Raw genomic sequence first — 19,291 nt, forward strand, 5'->3', positions numbered from 1 at the left:
AACAGTGGAAGGTTCGAGAAACAACCGGGTGCACCGCGGCGGAGGTGGGGAGGTTCCAGCTGGGAACCTCCACCCCGCTGCGGGACCCGTGGGACCACTGGACGGTGCGTCTTGGTCACGCTTCATATCGGCCGGCGCGGAGGCCCTCCGACAGTGGGTCGCGTTGGCCATTCGATCAGTGAGAGGAGAGGAGAAAAATGCAACAAAATTGTCAAAATCCGTTAATACATGGATGAGTGTGTGGGGGGGGGCTGGACACAGGCCGTGGGGACACACCCGAGACCGGGCAATGTCCCCGGTAGAAACCGGGTGAAATAGCCACAAAAATAATAAAACCGGGGAAAAGTGAAAAAAAGTGTCCGAAAATAGGCACTCGTGAGGCGGGCAGAGTCCCCTGTCAACTCCCGTTACATTCCTCCATGGTGTCATTTGAGCGAAAAACTTTTACGAGAACCAGGCTGGGGGGGTCAAAAGGGCTTGACCAAGGCCGACCCAAAGTGCACGGTGGTTGGACTCATCACCTCCGTGATGAGTCTCCATTGTGATTTGAAAACTTCCATCAAACGAGTCCTTCGGTGGGCGGGGGAAAAAACGCGTCAGAATCGTCACTTCCTGTACTGACAGTGGAGGTGTCCTGAGAGTGGAGGTCTGCACCGGAACTGTCCTGAGAGTGGAGGTCTGCAGGCAGGCTCCCATGGAGTAATCTGCGGCCGCGAGCTGTTATGTGCCATCATGACACGCATGGTGTTCTTTTTTTATATATTATAATGCAGCGCGAGCTGTGTGCTCGAGTCTTCCTATGTCGGCTCTGCTGCTCCGCGATGATGGTCTAGATTCCGCAGCCACATTACCGACGGGTGCGTTCGTTAATATTAACTGTGCGGTCCGGAGTCACTGTGGTACAGACTGACCGCTGGTGAACAGCTGTTAGAACGGGCCGTTCAGGTGTTCAGAGCAGAGCTCCCTGTCAGAGCGCAGAGCGTGATGTGCACTGAAAAGTTTTTCTGTCGCAATATTATCGTTGAGCTAGCTAGCTAGAATACATTGTGACTATCTGCTAACGTTAGCTTTAGCCTTCGTTTTCTAATAGTTTTTTTTTTCATAGGCTATAAACGGAGGTGGTATAAGTATAGATCTTGTACTTGAGTAAAAGTAGAAGTACTCGGGTCTTGTACTTGAGTAAAAGTAGAAGTACCAGAGTGTAGGAATACTGCAGTACTGCATTCAAAATGTTCCTCTAGTAAAAGTAGAAAAGTATTCTCATCAAAATATAGTGAAAGTAGCGACAGTAAAAGTAGTCGTTGTGCAGATTGGTCCATTTCAGAATAATATATATGATATGTTTTATAATGATTGATCATGAAAGTGTTCTCAAAGCTGGTGAAGGTGCAGCTAGTCTGAAGTACTTTGTATTCTGCAGGGTAGCTTGTGGATTTACTCCAGGTGGAACTAAAGTCTGATTCAACACTTGATTAGATTTCACATCATTCATCCACATCTGTAAAGTAACTAAAGGTATTAATACATGTAGTGGAGTCAATGTACACAATTTACCTCTGAACTGTAGAGGAGAAGAAGAACAAAGTAGCAAAACATTGAAATACTTAAATAAAGTACAAGTATCTCAAAATTGTACCCAAGTATAGTACTTGAGTTTATGAATTTAGTTAGATGCCATAAAGATAGAAAGACTCAGCCTTGCACAGAGGCATGACAATAGATTTTCAAAATGCTCAACAGTGCTGCCAAAATTATAAACTGACTGCTACACAATTAAAATAAATGCTTTTATATATTTCTATTAGATGTGACTCTTTAGCATTTCTGTTATTATTAACACTGCTGCTTTAGTTGTTTTGACTGCTAAAATCCTCTGTTATTCCTCATTTTAAAGCCGATATTCTGTGGGGTCGGGGGGCTCGGGTCCTTGTCACCTTTTCCATACCTGATGAGTTTGCATCCCTGATAATACTTAGTAAGGAGGCCATAATATTTTGACTCATGGCTGAAGTTAAGTTTCTCCAGCTCTCCCCAGGTTGGCAAAAAAATGCATCTCAAAATGCATCAGATTGATGCTTTAAAATATGGAATATTCAAAATGTTCTTCCGGGGAAGCATGCCCCCGGACCCCCCTAGGGGGATAATGTCCTTCTCACCTTTTTCACCCCTGACCCGTTTTCATGCCTGCAGATGGAGTCAACAACTGCTGACTCATTGCCTAGGGTCCCGCCCAGAAGTGAAACTGGCCAATGGAGAACTGCCAACTCACTGGCTAGCTCGCCCAGAAGTGAAATCGCCAATAACAAATAGCTAGGGAGGAGCAACCGTCACAACTCCTCACACAGAATTTGTATGTAAGCTGTAACACTCTTACATTCAGCGCTCTTTTTCTGACTGACTGTCGTGGTACGTACAGTATATATCACACGGTGGTAGGAATTGAGCCCGGAGTGCTCTGTATTTTGTACTATTGCAGAGTGCTCTGTATTGTGTATTGTTGTTTTTTGCCATTAAAACAGATTATTGTTTAACCTCTATCCTGGTGCTTTGAGTTCCTTCTTTTATAATTTGACTAGCTCATCAGTCATCAAGGGGCGCGCGGAGCAGAGGTGAACCTTCCACCACCGCCATTGGGTGGTGCTCCAACAGGGGGCACGTCAGGTAAAAGCTTTCTACTTCTTATGATGAGTCAAGTTACAAGAATCTGACTTCACTGTATGGACTGTTAAAAGACAAATAGTATATATTTATATCGCCACACAAAATCAATCATGAATCTCAAGACCATGCATGAAATTGCTCAAAGTCTCATAAATTGGTTTATAAGGGTTGCTCTTTTTTAGATTGAATCTGTCTTTTACTTTGCTCCTCTGCTTTTCATATGGGTTTCTTATCTGCTACTTATTGCGCAATCATATACAGTATGTGCACATCTAATAATTAGTGCTGTCAAAATTATCGCGTTAACGGCGGTAATTAATTTTTTGAATTAATTGCGTTAAAATATTTAACGCATTTAACGCATGTGCAGAATGGCCCGCCCCATACGTGCCACCAGTGGCAGCGCCAGGGTATGGCTGGGGTAGGCTACACCCATACCAAGAAATGGCTTAGCCCCACCATGAAAAATGATGTTAAAGTAAGCAAAATAAAGTCTGCCAACTCGCGCGGAGTAAATTGCACAGACAGCAGTTAGTAAGATTGATTTCAGTAGCCACGGTTTTGAAAACTTTTGTCACGTAGTGATCGGCTTCTCAATAGAACATCTTTGATAACGGCGTGGTGTTGTTGCAGGAAGTCCCGACAGAGAATACTTTTGCTGTAGTACAGGGCATATACAGCCATATAATAGTAATAATATGGCTCTGGTACAGGGGTGCACATAACTGGTACACAGGTTATGTGCGTAATCTGAAATGCGTACCGTCACTTGTGTCACAAAGTGCATTTGCGTACCGACGTACTTGTGAAGCTTTTCCAGAAGGCGGTTAGATCACCGGACGACAGAGTCGGTCTCCGTGTGCACAGACAGGGCTGCTGTTAACGTCAGTCTGTACAACGGAACTATGCCAAAACTACGCCAACCGGCTGCGGAGGGAGACTCCCCCCTTCACTGGAGAACTGCGCTAAAACAGTTGATCACAACGTTCACACTCTGTGGTCACGAAGTACTCCACTAGCCCCCCCCATGTCGACTTTCCTGAAGTACTCCCCCGTTGATAGAAATCAACACGTAATGAATTAAGACCCCACGGTTTGATGATTGATAGGTGTGTGGGTTGTCTTTCATTTTGACATGCAGAACATTTTTATAATAAACATAGATACTGTATGTTAAATGGATATATCCGCCTTCTTTCATTTATCTTTCCATTCCCACAACAATATACATAAATAAATGGCATATTTTGGACATAGTTCGAATGGTGATTAATCATGATTAATTCATTTTTAAGCTGTGATTAATCTGATTAAAATTTGTAATCGTTTGACAGCCCTACTAATAATATAACTACCTGGAAAATGCAAGAGCAAATATCCTCATTCACAGGCCCACCAACAGAACCACGGAGCAACCGTCAGCAATGTCAAGGCTTTCACCTCACACAGTTATTTAGTCAATTATAATTATACACCAAATTGCTTTGATAAGGACTGCAGCTCTTTCTTCGTGCTGAGACCCCGTGGCTCTCCTAACTCTACCCCTGTTTCCTCCCAATAGCATTTGGTCTAATTTGTGCATCTAATCAAATCCTGTGAGGGGCTAAGAAGAAGTCAAGAGAGGGAGGGAGGACGTGGGAGGAGGTAATTGTACAAAGGCAGAGTTTGTTAAGTGTGTGTGTGTGTGTGTGTGTGTGTGTGTGTGTGTGTGTGTGTGTGTGTGTGTGTGTGTGTGTGTGTGTGTGTGTGTGTGTGTGTGTGTGTGTGTGTGTGTGTGTGTGTGTGTGTGTGTGTGTGTGTGTGTGTGTGTGGTGTGTGTGTGTGTGTATATGAAAGATGGGGATGGGTGAGTCTATCTGGATTTGACTTAGCATTTCTATATGTGGAGGAGATGTTCCCGAGCATAGTTGTGTCAGCGTACGATTGTGCATGCATTTTGGTTTTGGAGGAGATAATGCTGTCAGCCTCAGAAAATGAAATTGTCAAGCGCATGAGTTCATGAGTTCTTATTTAATATGACTTAGTGGCAAAGAGACATCAGCGACAGTCACTCTTCTTATTTTTTATTTCATTTTTCATACCTTATCCTCACCATATAGACCACAGCAGTGGCGGTTCTAGACCAATTTGACTGGGGGGCCAGTTATTTTCTGAGGGGGGCACAATAAATGCAGGACGAAAAAGAGAACTAGACAGTATGAAGTAATTGCGCATAAGAAAACAATGCAATACAGTTATTGGTATTTGTTTCAGTACATTTATTTATTTCAGATTGATCTTATAGTTATTACTGTTAGCTTCAGCTTAAGTTATAGTGCAATGTTTGCACTAACACCATATTTATATAAAAATAAAGGCAATGAACAGTTACATCTCTACTTTACATAAGGGTGTCTGCACAATCTCACATTGCAGCAACACAATCCTGCGAGTTTTGGCAAACCGAGTACCAGAAAATATACATTAAAAAAAAAACGTTTCTTTGTTGGGGGGGGGTCAGAGGTCAGTGTTAGGGGGGCACTGGCCCCCCCAGAACCGCCCCTGGGCCACAGCTCTGTGTTGTGATTTAAACGTTTTAAATCATTTCCCTATTAGCCTTGTGGTCAGGACCCCATGTGAGTTTACAGTATGCCGACAGGGGTCAGCAGATATATCTATGTATCATTATATAATCCTTTTTAAGCTGTAGTCGAATTCGCACAGCTTTGGGAATGTTGGAGTATCAACATTGCGTGACCTGAAATAAGGTCACAGGCCAACAATTATGAGGATTACACGGCCAATGAGACAGGGCTTTTTGAGTCTCATTGACCAGCTGATGACTCTTCCTCATAATTACTTTCCGTGCTTTTGGAAATTAGAGTTGTATTAATTTCACACCAAACATGGCAATATACTGAGTCATTCAACAACAGTAGTTTGTTTAGTTTGGATTTCTTTGTTGCATTTTATTGGGTTTAATTTGCTTGATATCTAACTTTACTAGCATAACTTCAATTCTGCAGCAGTGACCTATTTTACTGGTTTCTTTATTTTCAGATGTCCCTCTAGTTGCTATGCTTTACTCGAAGTCTATTGTTGACTAAAAGGTCCCGTCAGTGTTCATTTCTCAATGTTAGAAATTGATTTGCAGACTTGATGAGCTTTGAGATCTGGCCCTTACCTCTCAGTGTGAGAGCTTTGACAATTAGTTTGAACGTAATGTGTGTTGCTCTCATTAGTGTTTGTTAACTTTATCGTATTAGAATTGTAACAATCAGGGTTAATTAAAATGAAAATTATCTTTCACTCTTCTCTCTAGTATACCTAAATGGCCTTAGAGTAATTCTGAGTGTTAATAACCTGAGTGTGTTTTGGGGATAAGGAGTGAGTGGAATTATGACTAGCTGGTTATTAGTCTGCCAGCCCACGGGCATCTCACTGATTGATTTGGGATTAGACACTGTTGGAGATGAACACAACCAGGTACTACAGACGCATGTTCACTCATACATACAACCGTTTTTGAACTTCAACAACTACACCTCCTCTGTCTCAGGGCTTTCTCTATTGTTTGGTGCCTGGTCTTCTTCGAGTAATCCTTCACTTGCTACCATCAATACAATCAAGGCCTTCCTTTCCAATGCTATGCCGATGACATCCAACTATACATTTCCACTACATCCATCAACACTGCAACTCACTCCACTCTGACCAACTGCTCACTGAAATTAAAGGTGGGGTAGGTAAGTTTGGAGAAACCAGCTCGAGTGCGCTAGAATTAGAAAATACACAACCGGAAATAATCTGCCACTTCCTTACAGAGCCCCTCCTCCAACACACACCAACGCGCACATGACCAATGAGGGCACGAGATAAGTCTGTGCACAGATGGAAGGCTGACAGGCAGGTAGGCCATCCAGTTACTTTAGCCGGCTCAGATGATTGGTCGTGCTTTTTACAGCGCTACAGCTTCCACAGATGACATTTTTTTATTGATTTTTTGTCAAAGCATATTCATTGCTATCGGGATGTTAAGAGCATTCCATGGAATATAACAAAAAGTGTATCTCGAGCCGGTTTCTCAAACTTTCCTACCCCACCTTTAAATCAAGGATGCAAGCCAACTTCCGACCTGATGTTCATTGGTCCAAAACCCCTCAAGACTTCTGCATCAACTTCGATAACTTCACTCTGTCTCCCTCGGCAAACTCTGAGTTATTTTCAACAGCAACCTCTCCTCGAACACCATGTCAATCACAACACTAGGGCTTCCTTTTCTACCGGTCTCCTCCCATCACTCTCCTTCTCTGCTGCATCTAGAATTGACTCCTGCCGCTGCATTTGGTATGGCACATCATCCAAAGTCCTGAATAAAAACAAGTACATCCAGAACTCTGCAGCTAGTTTACTCATCCACACCTAATCCCAGGATCACCCCCGTGCCTTTCTGCCCCACGACGGATCCAATTTAAAGTCACATTCCCAAAGCCCTTCATAACCAGGACCCTCCTACATCACATCCCTACACTCATCTTATGCCGCTTCCGGTCTTCACCAATCACAGAGATACAAATCTGTCCCCTCACCAAACACACCAGACACTGCACCAATCTGTCCATGTTCAGATCACAGATACACCTTTGAAGGCAAGGCCCGTTTATTTATACAGCACCTTTCAACACAAGGCAATTCAAAGGGCTTTACAAAAATGAAAGACATTAAGAGCATTAAGAAACATATTATAAAATGGCATTTAAAAAGACTCTTTTAAAAGCAAAGATAATATCAATCAATCAATCAATGTTTATTTATATAGCCCAATATCACAAATGTTACATTTGTCTCAGTGGTCTTCACAGTGTGTACAGAATATCAGTATGACAATACGACACCCTCTGTCCTTAGACCCTCACATCGTACAAGGAAAAACTTCCAAAGAAAACCCAGTTTAAAGGGAAAAATGGGAGAAACCTCAGGGAGAGCAACAGAGGAGGGATCCCTCTCCCAGGACGGACAGACGTGCAATAGATGCCGTGTGTAAATTGAAAAGATAATACATTTGCAACATAGGTAGTCCAAATGTTTAGAAATGCATGTGTGTAATAGGAAGATGAATCCACGAGGATATCCATCCAGGACCGATGATCCAGGACCACAGCCACGACTCAAGATCCAGCGCTCGCGATCCAGGACACAGGACCGCAGGATCATCCATGACTCCGGATCCCGGCGTATATAGACACCAAAAAGAAAGACATTTGGGGAAGCTGGGTTAATCGGAACATGAGAGTACACAGGTATAGACAGCGAGAAGGAAGAAGTAAGATGTCCCCCGACAAACTAAGCCTATATCAGCAAAACTAGGGGCTAAATCTAATCAGCCCTAACTATAAGCTTTATCAAAATGGAAGGTCTTAAGCGCACTCTTAAAAACGGATAGGGTGTCTGCCGCCCGAACACAAACTGGAAGCTGATTCCACAAATGTGGAGCTTGATAAGAAAAGGCTCTGACTCCCATTGTACTTTTAGAGATTCTAGGAACAACCAACAACCCTGCATTCTTGGAACGCAATGCCCTAGTAGGACAGTAGGGTATAATGAGTTCTTTAAGGTAAGATGGCGCCTGCCCATTAAGGGCTTTGTAGGCGAGAAGAAGAATTTTAAATTCTATCCTGTGTTCTATAGGGAGCCAGTGTAAGGCAGCCAGAACAGGAGTAATGTGGTCCCTTTTCCTAACTCTGGTTAGTACACGAGCCGCAGCATTTTGAATCAGCTGAAGCGACTTGATTGACTTCTTGGTACTCCCTGATAATAAAGAGTTACAATAATCCAGCCTAGAAGTAACAAATGCATGGACTAGTTTCTCTGCATCGTTTTGAGGCAAGATATGCCTGATTTTTGCAATGTTACGTAGATGGAAGTAGGCGGTCCTTGAAATTGATTTTATGTGGGCGTTAAAGGATAAATCCTGATCAAATATAACACCAAGATTCCTTATAGTCTCACTGGAGGCCAAATTAATGCCATCCATAGTTAGTATATCTTTAGATAATTTGTTTCGTAGATTCTTCGGGCCAAGTACAATAACTTCAGTTTTGGTCGTGTTTAACATCAAAAAGTTTAAGGTCATCCATGTTTTTAAGTCCTTAAGGCAGTCTTGAATTTTATTTAGATGATTAATTTCATCAGGCTTGATTGATAAATATAGTTGAGTATCATCTGCATAACAATGAAAGTTTACAGAATGATTCCTTATAATATTGCCTAACGGAAGCATATATAATGTGAACAAAATAGGTCCGAGCACTGAGCCCTGTGGCACTCCATGGCTAACTTTGGTTTGCGTGGAAGATTCATTGTTAACACGTACAAACTGAGAGCATTCAGATCGATAGGACCTAAACCAGCCTAAAGCAGTTCCCTGTATGCCAACTAAGTGCTCTAGTCTTTGCAATAGGATATCATCGTCGATAGTATCAAATGCAGCACTGAGATCGAGCAAAACAAGAATAGAGACAAGTCCCTTGTCTGAGGCTATTAGAATATCATTTGTGACTTTAACCAGAGCTGTCTCTGTGCTATAATGTGTTCTAAAGCCAGACTGAAAGTCTTCAAATAAATCATTGTTTTTTAAGTAATCACACAACTGTTTTGCGACCGCTTTCTCAAGAATTTTTGAGAGGAACGGAAGATTAGAAATAGGTTTATAGTTGGCTAAAACCTCTGGATCGAGGTTGTGCTTTTTAAGAAGCGGTTTTATCACTGCTACTTTGAATGATTGTGGAACATAGCCTGATAATAAAGACATATTCATAATATTTAATAAAGAAGTGCTAATTAATGGAAAAACTTCCTTCAACAGCTTAGTTGGAATTGGGTCTAACATGCACGTTGATGGTTTAGAAGAGAGAATCATTGAATGTAATTGTTCAAGGTTAATGGCTGAAAAGCATTCTAGTTTCCTATCTAGTGTAATATTAGAACTTACAATTCCGGGAGCTGTTGATAACACTATACTGGTCAAAGGCAAGAGGTCATTAATTTTGTTTCTAAGAGTAACAATTTTATCTTGCATTATTCTTATTCTCATCTATTAATGAAGAGTAGTAGACTGCTCTCGCTTTACGCAGTGCTTTCTTATATTCATTGAGAGTAATATGCCAAATTAAACGAGATTCTTCAAGTTTAGTGGAACGCCATATCCTTTCAAGTTGTCTAGACTTTTGCTTTATTTTGCGGGTTTCGGCATTATGCCATGGAGCTAATCTATGTTTTATTTTCTTCTTTTTCAAAGGAGCAACAGAGTCTAATTTTATTCGCAGCGCATCTATAGCACTATCAACAACATGATCAATTTGGGGTGGTGTACATTTTGTATAAGTTTCCTCCCCTACATGCAGACATGCTATCGAGTTAAGTATTGGTGGAATCTCTTCCTTAAATGTGGCTATAGCACTAACAGATAGGTTTCTGCTGCAAGAGCTTTTGACTAATGCTTTGTAGTCTCGTAATAGTACTTCAAAAGTTACTAAGAAATGGTCGGATGAAGCAGGATTATGCGGTTCGACTAATAGTTGCTCAATTTCAATACCATAAGTCAGAACAAGGTCGAGAGTGTGATTATAACAGTGGGTTGGTTTATTTACACTCTGACAGAAACCAACAGAATCTAATATAGAGTTAAATGCAACAGTAAGGCTATTTTTATCATCGTCAACATGAATATTAAAGTCACCTACGATAATTACTTTGTCTGTTTTAAGAACCAAAGTTGATAAAAACTCAGAGAATTCTGATAAGAATTCTGAATAAGGACCTGGTGCACGATACACTGTAACAAATAAGATTGGCTGCAAAGTTTTCCAAGTCGGATGCGTAAGACTAAAAACAAGGCTTTCAAAAGAGGTATAATTTAATTTTGGTTTAGTATTGATAAGTAAACTTGAGTCAAAGATTGCTGCAACTCCACCTCCTCGGCCCGTGCCTCGAGCAATATGAGTGTTGACATGGCTGGGTGGAGTGGCCTCATTTATGCTGACATATTCTTCATGTCTCAACCAAGTTTCAGTGAGACAGCATATATCAATATTATAATCTGATATTAAATCATTTACCAATATTGCTTTAGATGCTAGAGATCTTATGTTTAAGAGACCACATTTAATCTTCCTGTTTTGTTGCACTGTAGTAGTTGTTACTTTACTTTTATTAGGTTATTATGTATGACACCTCTATTAGGTTTTACCTTAAATTGTCCTTGGGCAGACACACACACCGCTAATATTGGGTATTTTATTGGGTTCTGGATTCCTATGGGTGACTGCCTAGGAGAGAGCGCAGAGAAGCGTGTAAGACTGCGACTCTGCCTCCTGGTCTCAACTCCAGTTTGTCATGGATTAAGTCCACAAAGCCCTGAAATGTTTGCCGAAATGAGATCTGCACCTTTCAAAGTAGGGTGAATGCCGTCTCTCTTAATCAGACCAGGTTTTCCCCAGAAGGCTGTCCAATTATTTACGAAGCCCACATTGTTTGCTGGGCACCACCAAGACAACCAGCGCTGAAATGATGACATGCGGCTATACATGTCATCATTGATCAGATTGGGGAGGGGACCAGAGAAGATTACGGTGTCCGACATTGTTTTAGCATAACTACACACCGACTCCACATTAAGTTTGGTGCATTCTGATTGGCGTAAACGAACATCATTACCACCGACGTGAATAACAATCCTACCGTATTTATGTTTATTTTTAGCCAGCAGTTTAAGATGCGCCTCAACGTCGCCCGCTCTGGCCCCCGGAATGCATGTGACTGTGGAGGCTTCGGTCTCTAAATTCACGTGTCTCATAATAGAGCTACCAATAACCAGAGTTGGCTTCTCAGCGGGTGTCTCGCTGAGTGGGGAATATCTGTTAGATACGTGAATGGGTTGGTGGGGACCTGCGGGTTTCGCTTCATGCCCCTTCTGAACAGTCACCCAGCCTCCCTGCTGCTCGGGAGTTGCCGGGGGACGGCTAATAATAAAACATGAATAACAAAGGCACATGAATTAAAGTTACAGTGCAGTGTGAGATACACACATCTGAAATGTTTAGCTCTGACTCTCAATCATTGCTCACTTTTTAGCAGGAATAGTTTTCTTTGACCTCACTTTCTTTCTACTTTCTTATCCTTTAGTTATTTTAAGTGTTTCATGTTAAACGAACCCCTCTTTGGAATGCTATAATCTGAACCCATGGGACCTTTTAGTTTTCGCCGAAACTATTAATCTTTTTTAAAGACCTGCTTTCAATGTATGATTAATGCTGTGTTTCAATACAGATTAGCATGTAGAAGACGTGTACATCAGCATGCCAGAAGAATCCAGAGTTTGTGTGGGAATCTGTGCCTTATCGTCAATGTCATGCACAATAATTTCTCCCCCCTTTTACTGGCTCTCCTCTGATTTGGAAAAGCGAAGGAACGGGAGGAATAATCAGAGCTGCATATCCTCAAGTGATGAAAAGATGAGAGAAAGCGAGAAGAGTGTTTGTTGTGCTGTGTTTCTGGAGATGATGAAAGAAATTAGGCAGCTAGAGAATATGAACTGAACATTTAGTTGTAATTAAGTGGCCATATGGAAGGGTGGTGTCTGCTGGAAACAGAGACGAAAGAAAGTATAAGATAGTGGATGAGATGTTGCTATTTAAAACTTAATGAAGTGGTTAGATTGACGGAAATGGCCTCAGTTACAAAGAAAAGTAAGTATTGCGGAAATGAGACGAGATTGGAAGAAGGTGTATAGGCAGCATGGAGAGGGGGGAAAGGGATGCAGAGAGAGGCACACACAAGCAGGCGGATGGAAAACACACACACACAGGCAAAGGTCACACAGCCATCCCCGCCACCCGGTGCTCAGACAAACTGGCGGTAAAATGCTCTATTTCCCATCCAAATTAAAGTGTCAGTTAATATTAATGTGGAAGTGAAAACTGTCACACAAACACACACACAAACGGCGCTCACGCACAAAGACACACATACAGAATTTAAAATCTCACCTGGTCAATTACTGTGAGCCGACGGAGTCATGCACACGGGTCACAATGGGGTGTGTGTTTGTGTGTGTGTGTGTAGCTCTGATCGGGCCCAGTGTCACGCCTCTTCCCATCTGTCACATGAAGGTTATTTCTGAATGGAGATGCAATCGTCCTGTATTATAAGGAGGAGGGGGGGGGGGGGGGGGTGTGTGTGTGTGTGTGTGTGTGTGTGTGTGTGTGTGTGTGTGTGTGTGTGTGTGTGTGTGTGTGTGTGTGTGTGTGTGTGTGTGTGTGTGTGTGTGTGTGTGTCAGTAGCACTGTTGTGTTTGTCTTGCTGTATCTTGTTGGTGTAAATGGGAACACAGAGGAGAGAGGAGAATAATCCCTCTGTATCTCTTTCTTCAACCGACTGGAACATCGCTCTCGCCTCTTGCTGGCGAGCACACACAAACACACACACATACAATACACACACGCAAACAAGCACACCACCCAACCAACCATGAAATCGTAATGTCAGACCTGTTAATGCCTCTAGATAGGGGAAACTGCATCCCTGCGTGGTCCTCTCTCACACACACACACACACACACACACACACACACACACACACGGAATAAACAGGGAGCTATCTGGCTCTCTCTGACGATATTATTCTCCTCAGTTGTGGCTCGCTGGTAGATTTTTGGTTGTTTTCTCTGATATCTGCTACAGACCATGTTAATTCCCACACCCTGGGGATGCAGCCTGCCTCAAAACATATTTGTATTTGGATGAAGTTCATATGGAAATTTGTATTCACAATGCAACGCCTACATGCACGTGTATTCCCAAACCTCGTGCCCAGCTACATTTTGTGGTTGTAATCCTCTTAATTGCATGTATTAACGGTATTAACACAGTATTTCTGCTTGGTTTGTGTAGTTAACTAATGTTTTTAATGTATTCTAGGATTATTGAGCCTGTTTTCTGAGAGGCAATTCTGGGTTATGTGAGTCATAAACTGGGCAGTGTTGATACATTTCTGATGTTTTAATTACACTGAACAAAAATATAAATGCAACACTTTTGTTTTTGCTCCCATTTTTCATGAGATGAACTCAAAGATCTAAAACATTTTCTATAAACACAAAATAACCATTTCTCTCATATTGTTCACAAATCTGAAAGAATGTGTGATAGTGAGCACTTCTCCTTTGCCGAGATAATCCATCCCACCTCACAGGTGTGGCATATCAAGATGCTGATTAGACAGCATGATTATTGCACAGGTGTGCCTTAGGCTGGCCACAATAAAAGGCCACTCTGAAACGTTCAGTTTTATCACACAGCACAATGCCACAGATGTCGCAAGTTTTGAGGGAGCGTGCAATTGGCATGCTGACAGCAGGAATGTCCACCAGAGCTGTTGCCCGTGAATTGAATGTTCATTTCTCTACCGTAAGCCGTCTCCAAAGGCGTTTCAGAGAATTTGGCAGTACATCCAACCGGCCTCACAACCGCAGACCACGTGTAACCACACCAGCCCAGGACCTCCACATCCAGCATGTTCACCTCCAAGATCGTCTGAGACCAGCCACTCGGACAGCTGCTGCAACAATCGGTTTGCATAACCAAAGAATTTCTGCACAAACTGTCAGAAACCGTCTCAGGGAAGCTCATCTGCATGCTCGTCGTCCTCATCGGGGTCTCCACCTGACTCCGGTTCGTCGTCGTAACCGACTTGAGTGCTCACATTCGATGGCGTCTGGCACGTTGGAGAGGTGTTCTCTTCACGGATGAATCCCGGTTTTCACTGTTCAGGGCAGATGGCAGACAGCGTGTGTGGCCTCGTGTGGGTGAGCGGTTTTCTGATGTCAATGTTGTGAATCGAGTGGCCCATGGTGGTGGTGGGGTTATGGTATGGGCAGCCGTATGTTATGGACGACGAACATAGGTGCATTTTATTGATGGCATTGTGAATGCACAGAGATACCGTGACGAGATCCTGAGGCCCATTGTTGTGCCATTCATCCACGACCATCACCTCATGTCGCAGCATGATAATGCACGGCCCCATGTTGCAAGGATCTGTACACAATTCCTGGAGGCTGAAAACATCCCAGTTCTTGCATGGCCAGCATACTCACCGGACATGTCACCCATTGAGCATGTTTGGGATGCTCTGGATCGGCGTATACGACAGCGTGTTCCAGTTCCTGCCAATATCCAGCAACTTGGCAGCCATTGAAGAGGAGTGGACCAACATTCCACAGGCCACAATCAACAACCTGATCAACTCTATGCGAAGGAGATGTGTTGCACTGCGTGAGGCAAATGGTGGTCACACCAGATACTGACTAGTTTTCGGACCCCCCTAGACCCCCCCAATAAAGCAAAACTGCACGTTTCAGAGTGGCCTTTTATTGTGGCCAGCCTAAGGCACACTTGTGCAATAATCATGCTGTCTAATCAGCATCTTGATATGCCACACCTGTGAGGTGGGATGGATTATCTCGACAAAGTGCTCACTATCACAGATTCTTTCAGATTTGTGAACAATATTTGAGAGAAATGGTTATTTTGTGTTTATAGAAAATGTTTTAGATCTTTGAGTTCATCTCATGAAAAATGGGAGCAAAAACAAAAGTGTTGCGTTTATATTTTTGTTCAGTGTAGGTATACAAAAGTTATGCATGTACATTGGCCGTATATAAGCAAACAGCAAGCTTTTAAAACGTACAATTCAGGTTGATTTCCTCCTCCAGAACAACTAAATGCATATTTTAACTCAGAAATAGTTTGACTTATGGACACTTTATGAAATTGGCTTACAGTATTTGAGGTAAGTTGTCGTACTGTTTAGTATCACCATATTCTGCTTCTGACAATAACTGTCGCATTTAAAACATTTAAATACAAATAATGTGGATTTTTTGATTACTAGTTCCTCGGTTTGCCTTTTGCACTTTCCACTAGCAATTATTATGAATAGATTCTCTCTTCATCTCAGTATTTTTACATGCAATTATATTCCAAAAAAGACACAAAATGCACAACAACAAGGTTAAAGATGAATTTGAATAATAGCATTAATTATTTTTTTAAATGTTCCAGAAAGTATTGCCATCATATTTTTGTTGTGAATGTACACACACGTCAACATTGTCTTTACTTCCTGTGTCAGTTAATTAATGAAATCCATTACTAAAATATCTATACGACCATATTTCAGCATTTACTCTTACAGGATTCTGCATTTATCGGGTGTGTTTTAAAAACATCACATTTTAGTTTGACCTGTCGTAATCACACAGATACTCGGCTCTAATGGAGAATGCAGTCACTCAGTGTAATGGAAAAGTACGATATCTGATGAACACCGGGAACATCCTGCTCTGTTTATTTGTGCGTGTGCGTGAGATTGGTTGTGCATATGTGTGTGTGCCTTCACGTCACTCTATGTATCTCAGCCGTGTGTGTGTGTGTGTGTGTGTGTGTGTGTGTGTGTGTGTGTGTGTGTGTGTGTGTGTGTGTGTGTGTGTGTGTGTGTGTGTGTGTGTGTGTGTGTGTGTGTGTGTGTGTGTGTGTGTGTGTGTGTGTGTGTGTGTGTGTGTGTGTGTGTGTGTGTGTGTGTGTGTGTGTGTGTGTGTGTGTGTGTGTGTGTCACAGAGTGCCACAGAGTGCCACAGAGAATCACCCTGTCAGTCTCCATGTCTCTCTGTCTCCCCCCCGGCTCCCCCTCTCCCTCGCTGCACAGATCAGAGAGCTGACACATGCCCTGATGTCCTCTCTCCCCTTCTCTTTTCTATCTCTGCTTCACTCTCTCTGTCTTTCTTGCGATCGTAACCCTCTCCCTCTGTCACTCACCCTCTCTTTCTGTCCTCACATCCAGCTTCCTCCCCGACTATATCAGTGGGGATTTTGATTCCATTACTGCCGAGGTCAAAGCCTTCTATGCAGACAAGGTGAGTGGCACACAACCTCTCATGCCTACAGGTGTACACACACACAGAGACAAACAAAAAGTAATAGGACTGAATAACTCTTCTATCTTCAGGCTGACTTCACTCCTAACCCACCTTGACGTGTAAGTAACTTGTAAGAAGTTGACTTTTTAAAAATGCATTGAGGATTTGCGCTATAGTCCACAAAGGTGAAGACTTTTCTGTTTCGTGGTTTATCCACTAAACATCAAACACACCTGAACCACGCCTGTATCTACCAGTAGCTCATTATAGGACGCTTATTTCCAGAAAAAAAACATTTCTTGAAAACTGACAAGATGGACTTTTGTCTGATCTCGCTAGAAACTATCTGCCATTCAACAACAAAAATCCCCATCTAATGCAAACTTCGAGTGACAATGACTACAAAGATGTTTTCTTACAGTGCAGTACTGGAAAGCAGTATAATTGACTTGTGGCTTTGTTTTCAGTATGCTGCTGCCTTACAGTTAACAATGATATACAAGTGAAGGTGATTTAGTTGTAAAAGTTACTTGTCAGTAAGGAAACGCATTCTCTCCTCCATTTCTGAATAATCGTGGCATATGCTTGATTATTTAATGGGCTGATTAAATACAAGTATTGTCTGAGTATATATACGGGTCAGTTAGTTGCAACGTAGGAAGTTCAGTTGAAATTGTTTGAACTGTTTTGTCCAGATTGATGAGGATTATTTCCATTTGGAATCTCGCAGGGTTTCGGTGCTGACATCAGGCTGCCTGAGTGGATAAGTGACTATACAGAGTTAACTGGGGTTTAATGGCTCGTGTGCTTCAAGCTCTCCAGGAGTTGCACCTGCAGCGGCAAGAACATGCAGACTGAATGATGAAAGTAGGAACCGGTGCTCAGTATGACATGGCTTCAACTGTTAGTGCATTCAAGTTGCATTTAGACCCAGTCCACAAAAGGTAGCTCTGGAGGAGGTCCGAGTCGCAGCTTACAGGTATAATTTACCCCCTGCTGAAACAGGAACAGGCTAACTTTAACCTGAACAAATAATATATATTAATCCCATCATGTGCAAAGACCAATTACCTTTTGAGCTTTCAACTTCACATCAATCCTCTTACATTTTAGCACACATGTAATTGTGGAGCTTGTTAGAGTGGTAACACAGGCAGGAGGCACCGCTTCACCTTTAACTACAACTACAGATCAATGCAGTTGTTAGATGTTGGAGGTACAGTATTAACCTTTCCCTCAGATCATTTTATAAGATAAAAGATCATTTACAGTGCAAGACTATGGTTATTTAGCAACCTTTTTATCTGGTTGTGCTTCTTTTTTTGTTAATGTATTTTATCTGAAGTATACCTCAACAATCTCGAGTTTTCCTATGACATCTTACATAGTTTTCCTATGACATCTCACCATTGTCCAAGGTCATGACCATAAAATGCAATTTATTCTATGAAGTGGACGAGATGAGGCTCTATTCAATTCACCTAAGGAAGAGGAAATACAATCTAGCTTCTGTATGTTCTCCTTGTTGCTTTACTGTGATCAGCCTTGCTTTAAAACCCAATGCATACAGTTTAAAATGTGGATCCTATACTTCCTACACACTAGCACACACACAACGTACATACAAACAGAGATATGGGTGGCCTTCATCGAGGCACCTTTTGTTCCACTCTCACCGTTCCCCGCTTTCTCTGCAGCCATCTGTAATAAAAGTATGTTTTCACAAATGTCATACAGGTTGTCTTAAAAAAAAAAGAGTAATACCTTTTTTCCGTGAGGGAACAGACTTGTATGGTAATGCTTAAGGCGCAGAACAATGTGAAAGTTTGAGGCGGTCCTTCAGAGATTTGTCGGAAACGGTGAATAATTCTGCATAAATGGAAGAGAGAGAAACGGAAAACATCGGCAAGGGAAGGCGAGAGAGGAGGGGAGGCAGGGATGGAGGGAGAGGGTGGGTGTGTAATTGTAAAGTTGATGTGTTTCAGGAGAGAAGAGACAGTATATGGAGAGGGAAGGAGACAAAGGCAGAGCATGGTTGTTTACCTGCATGCTGTAGTTTAGGACCAGTGACTGGAACCTCTACATTATTCAGCAACACAGCGTCAGGCAGCCTAAAACACTGATTTATACCTCTCTCCATCCCCTATCCCTTATCTCTGACTGGGTTTTGTTATCTACGTATATATGTACATCCATCTGATTTGTGTTTTGTTGATGCCTGTGTTTCCATTTTTCTTTGTGCGCAGGGGTGCAAGCTGATAGAAACAGCTGACCAGGATCTAACAGACTTCACCAAGTGTCTCGCAATCATGGTGGAGGAAATTCAGAGACGACAGTTGCAGGTAAACTTTACAAACTCATATATTCATACTAATGCTGTCAAAATTATCGCGTTAACGGCGGTAATTAATTTTTTGAATTAATTGCGTTAAAATATTTAACGCGGAGGAAATTGCACAGACAGCGTTTAGTAAGATTGATTTCAGTAGCCACTTGTCTGGAAATACCGAAGACCAGAAACGGTTTTGAAAACTTTTGTCACGTAGTGATCGTCTTCTCAATAGAACATCTTTGATAATGTCTTCTGGCCAATCAGAATCAAGATAACGGCGTGGTGTTCAATCAATATAATGAGTTCTTTAAGGTAAGATGGCGCCTGCCCATTAAGGGCTTTGT

General features: G+C 42.2%; 1 protein-coding gene across 1 annotated transcript in view; it reads left to right on the plus strand.

Moving 5' to 3' along the window:
• Nucleotides 1-19,291, plus strand: part of tpk1 (thiamin pyrophosphokinase 1) — a 75,175-nt gene that overhangs the window by 19,698 nt on the left and 36,186 nt on the right. The window contains exons 5-6 of the mRNA XM_071206977.1: nt 16,540-16,612; nt 18,862-18,957. Of these exons, the coding sequence (XP_071063078.1) occupies nt 16,540-16,612; nt 18,862-18,957 (169 nt within the window). The remainder of the gene's footprint in view (nt 1-16,539; nt 16,613-18,861; nt 18,958-19,291) is intronic.

The sequence above is a fragment of the Pseudochaenichthys georgianus genome, chromosome 20, assembly GCF_902827115.2.
Source record: "Pseudochaenichthys georgianus chromosome 20, fPseGeo1.2, whole genome shotgun sequence".
NCBI classification, from domain to species: Eukaryota; Metazoa; Chordata; class Actinopteri; order Perciformes; family Channichthyidae; genus Pseudochaenichthys; species Pseudochaenichthys georgianus.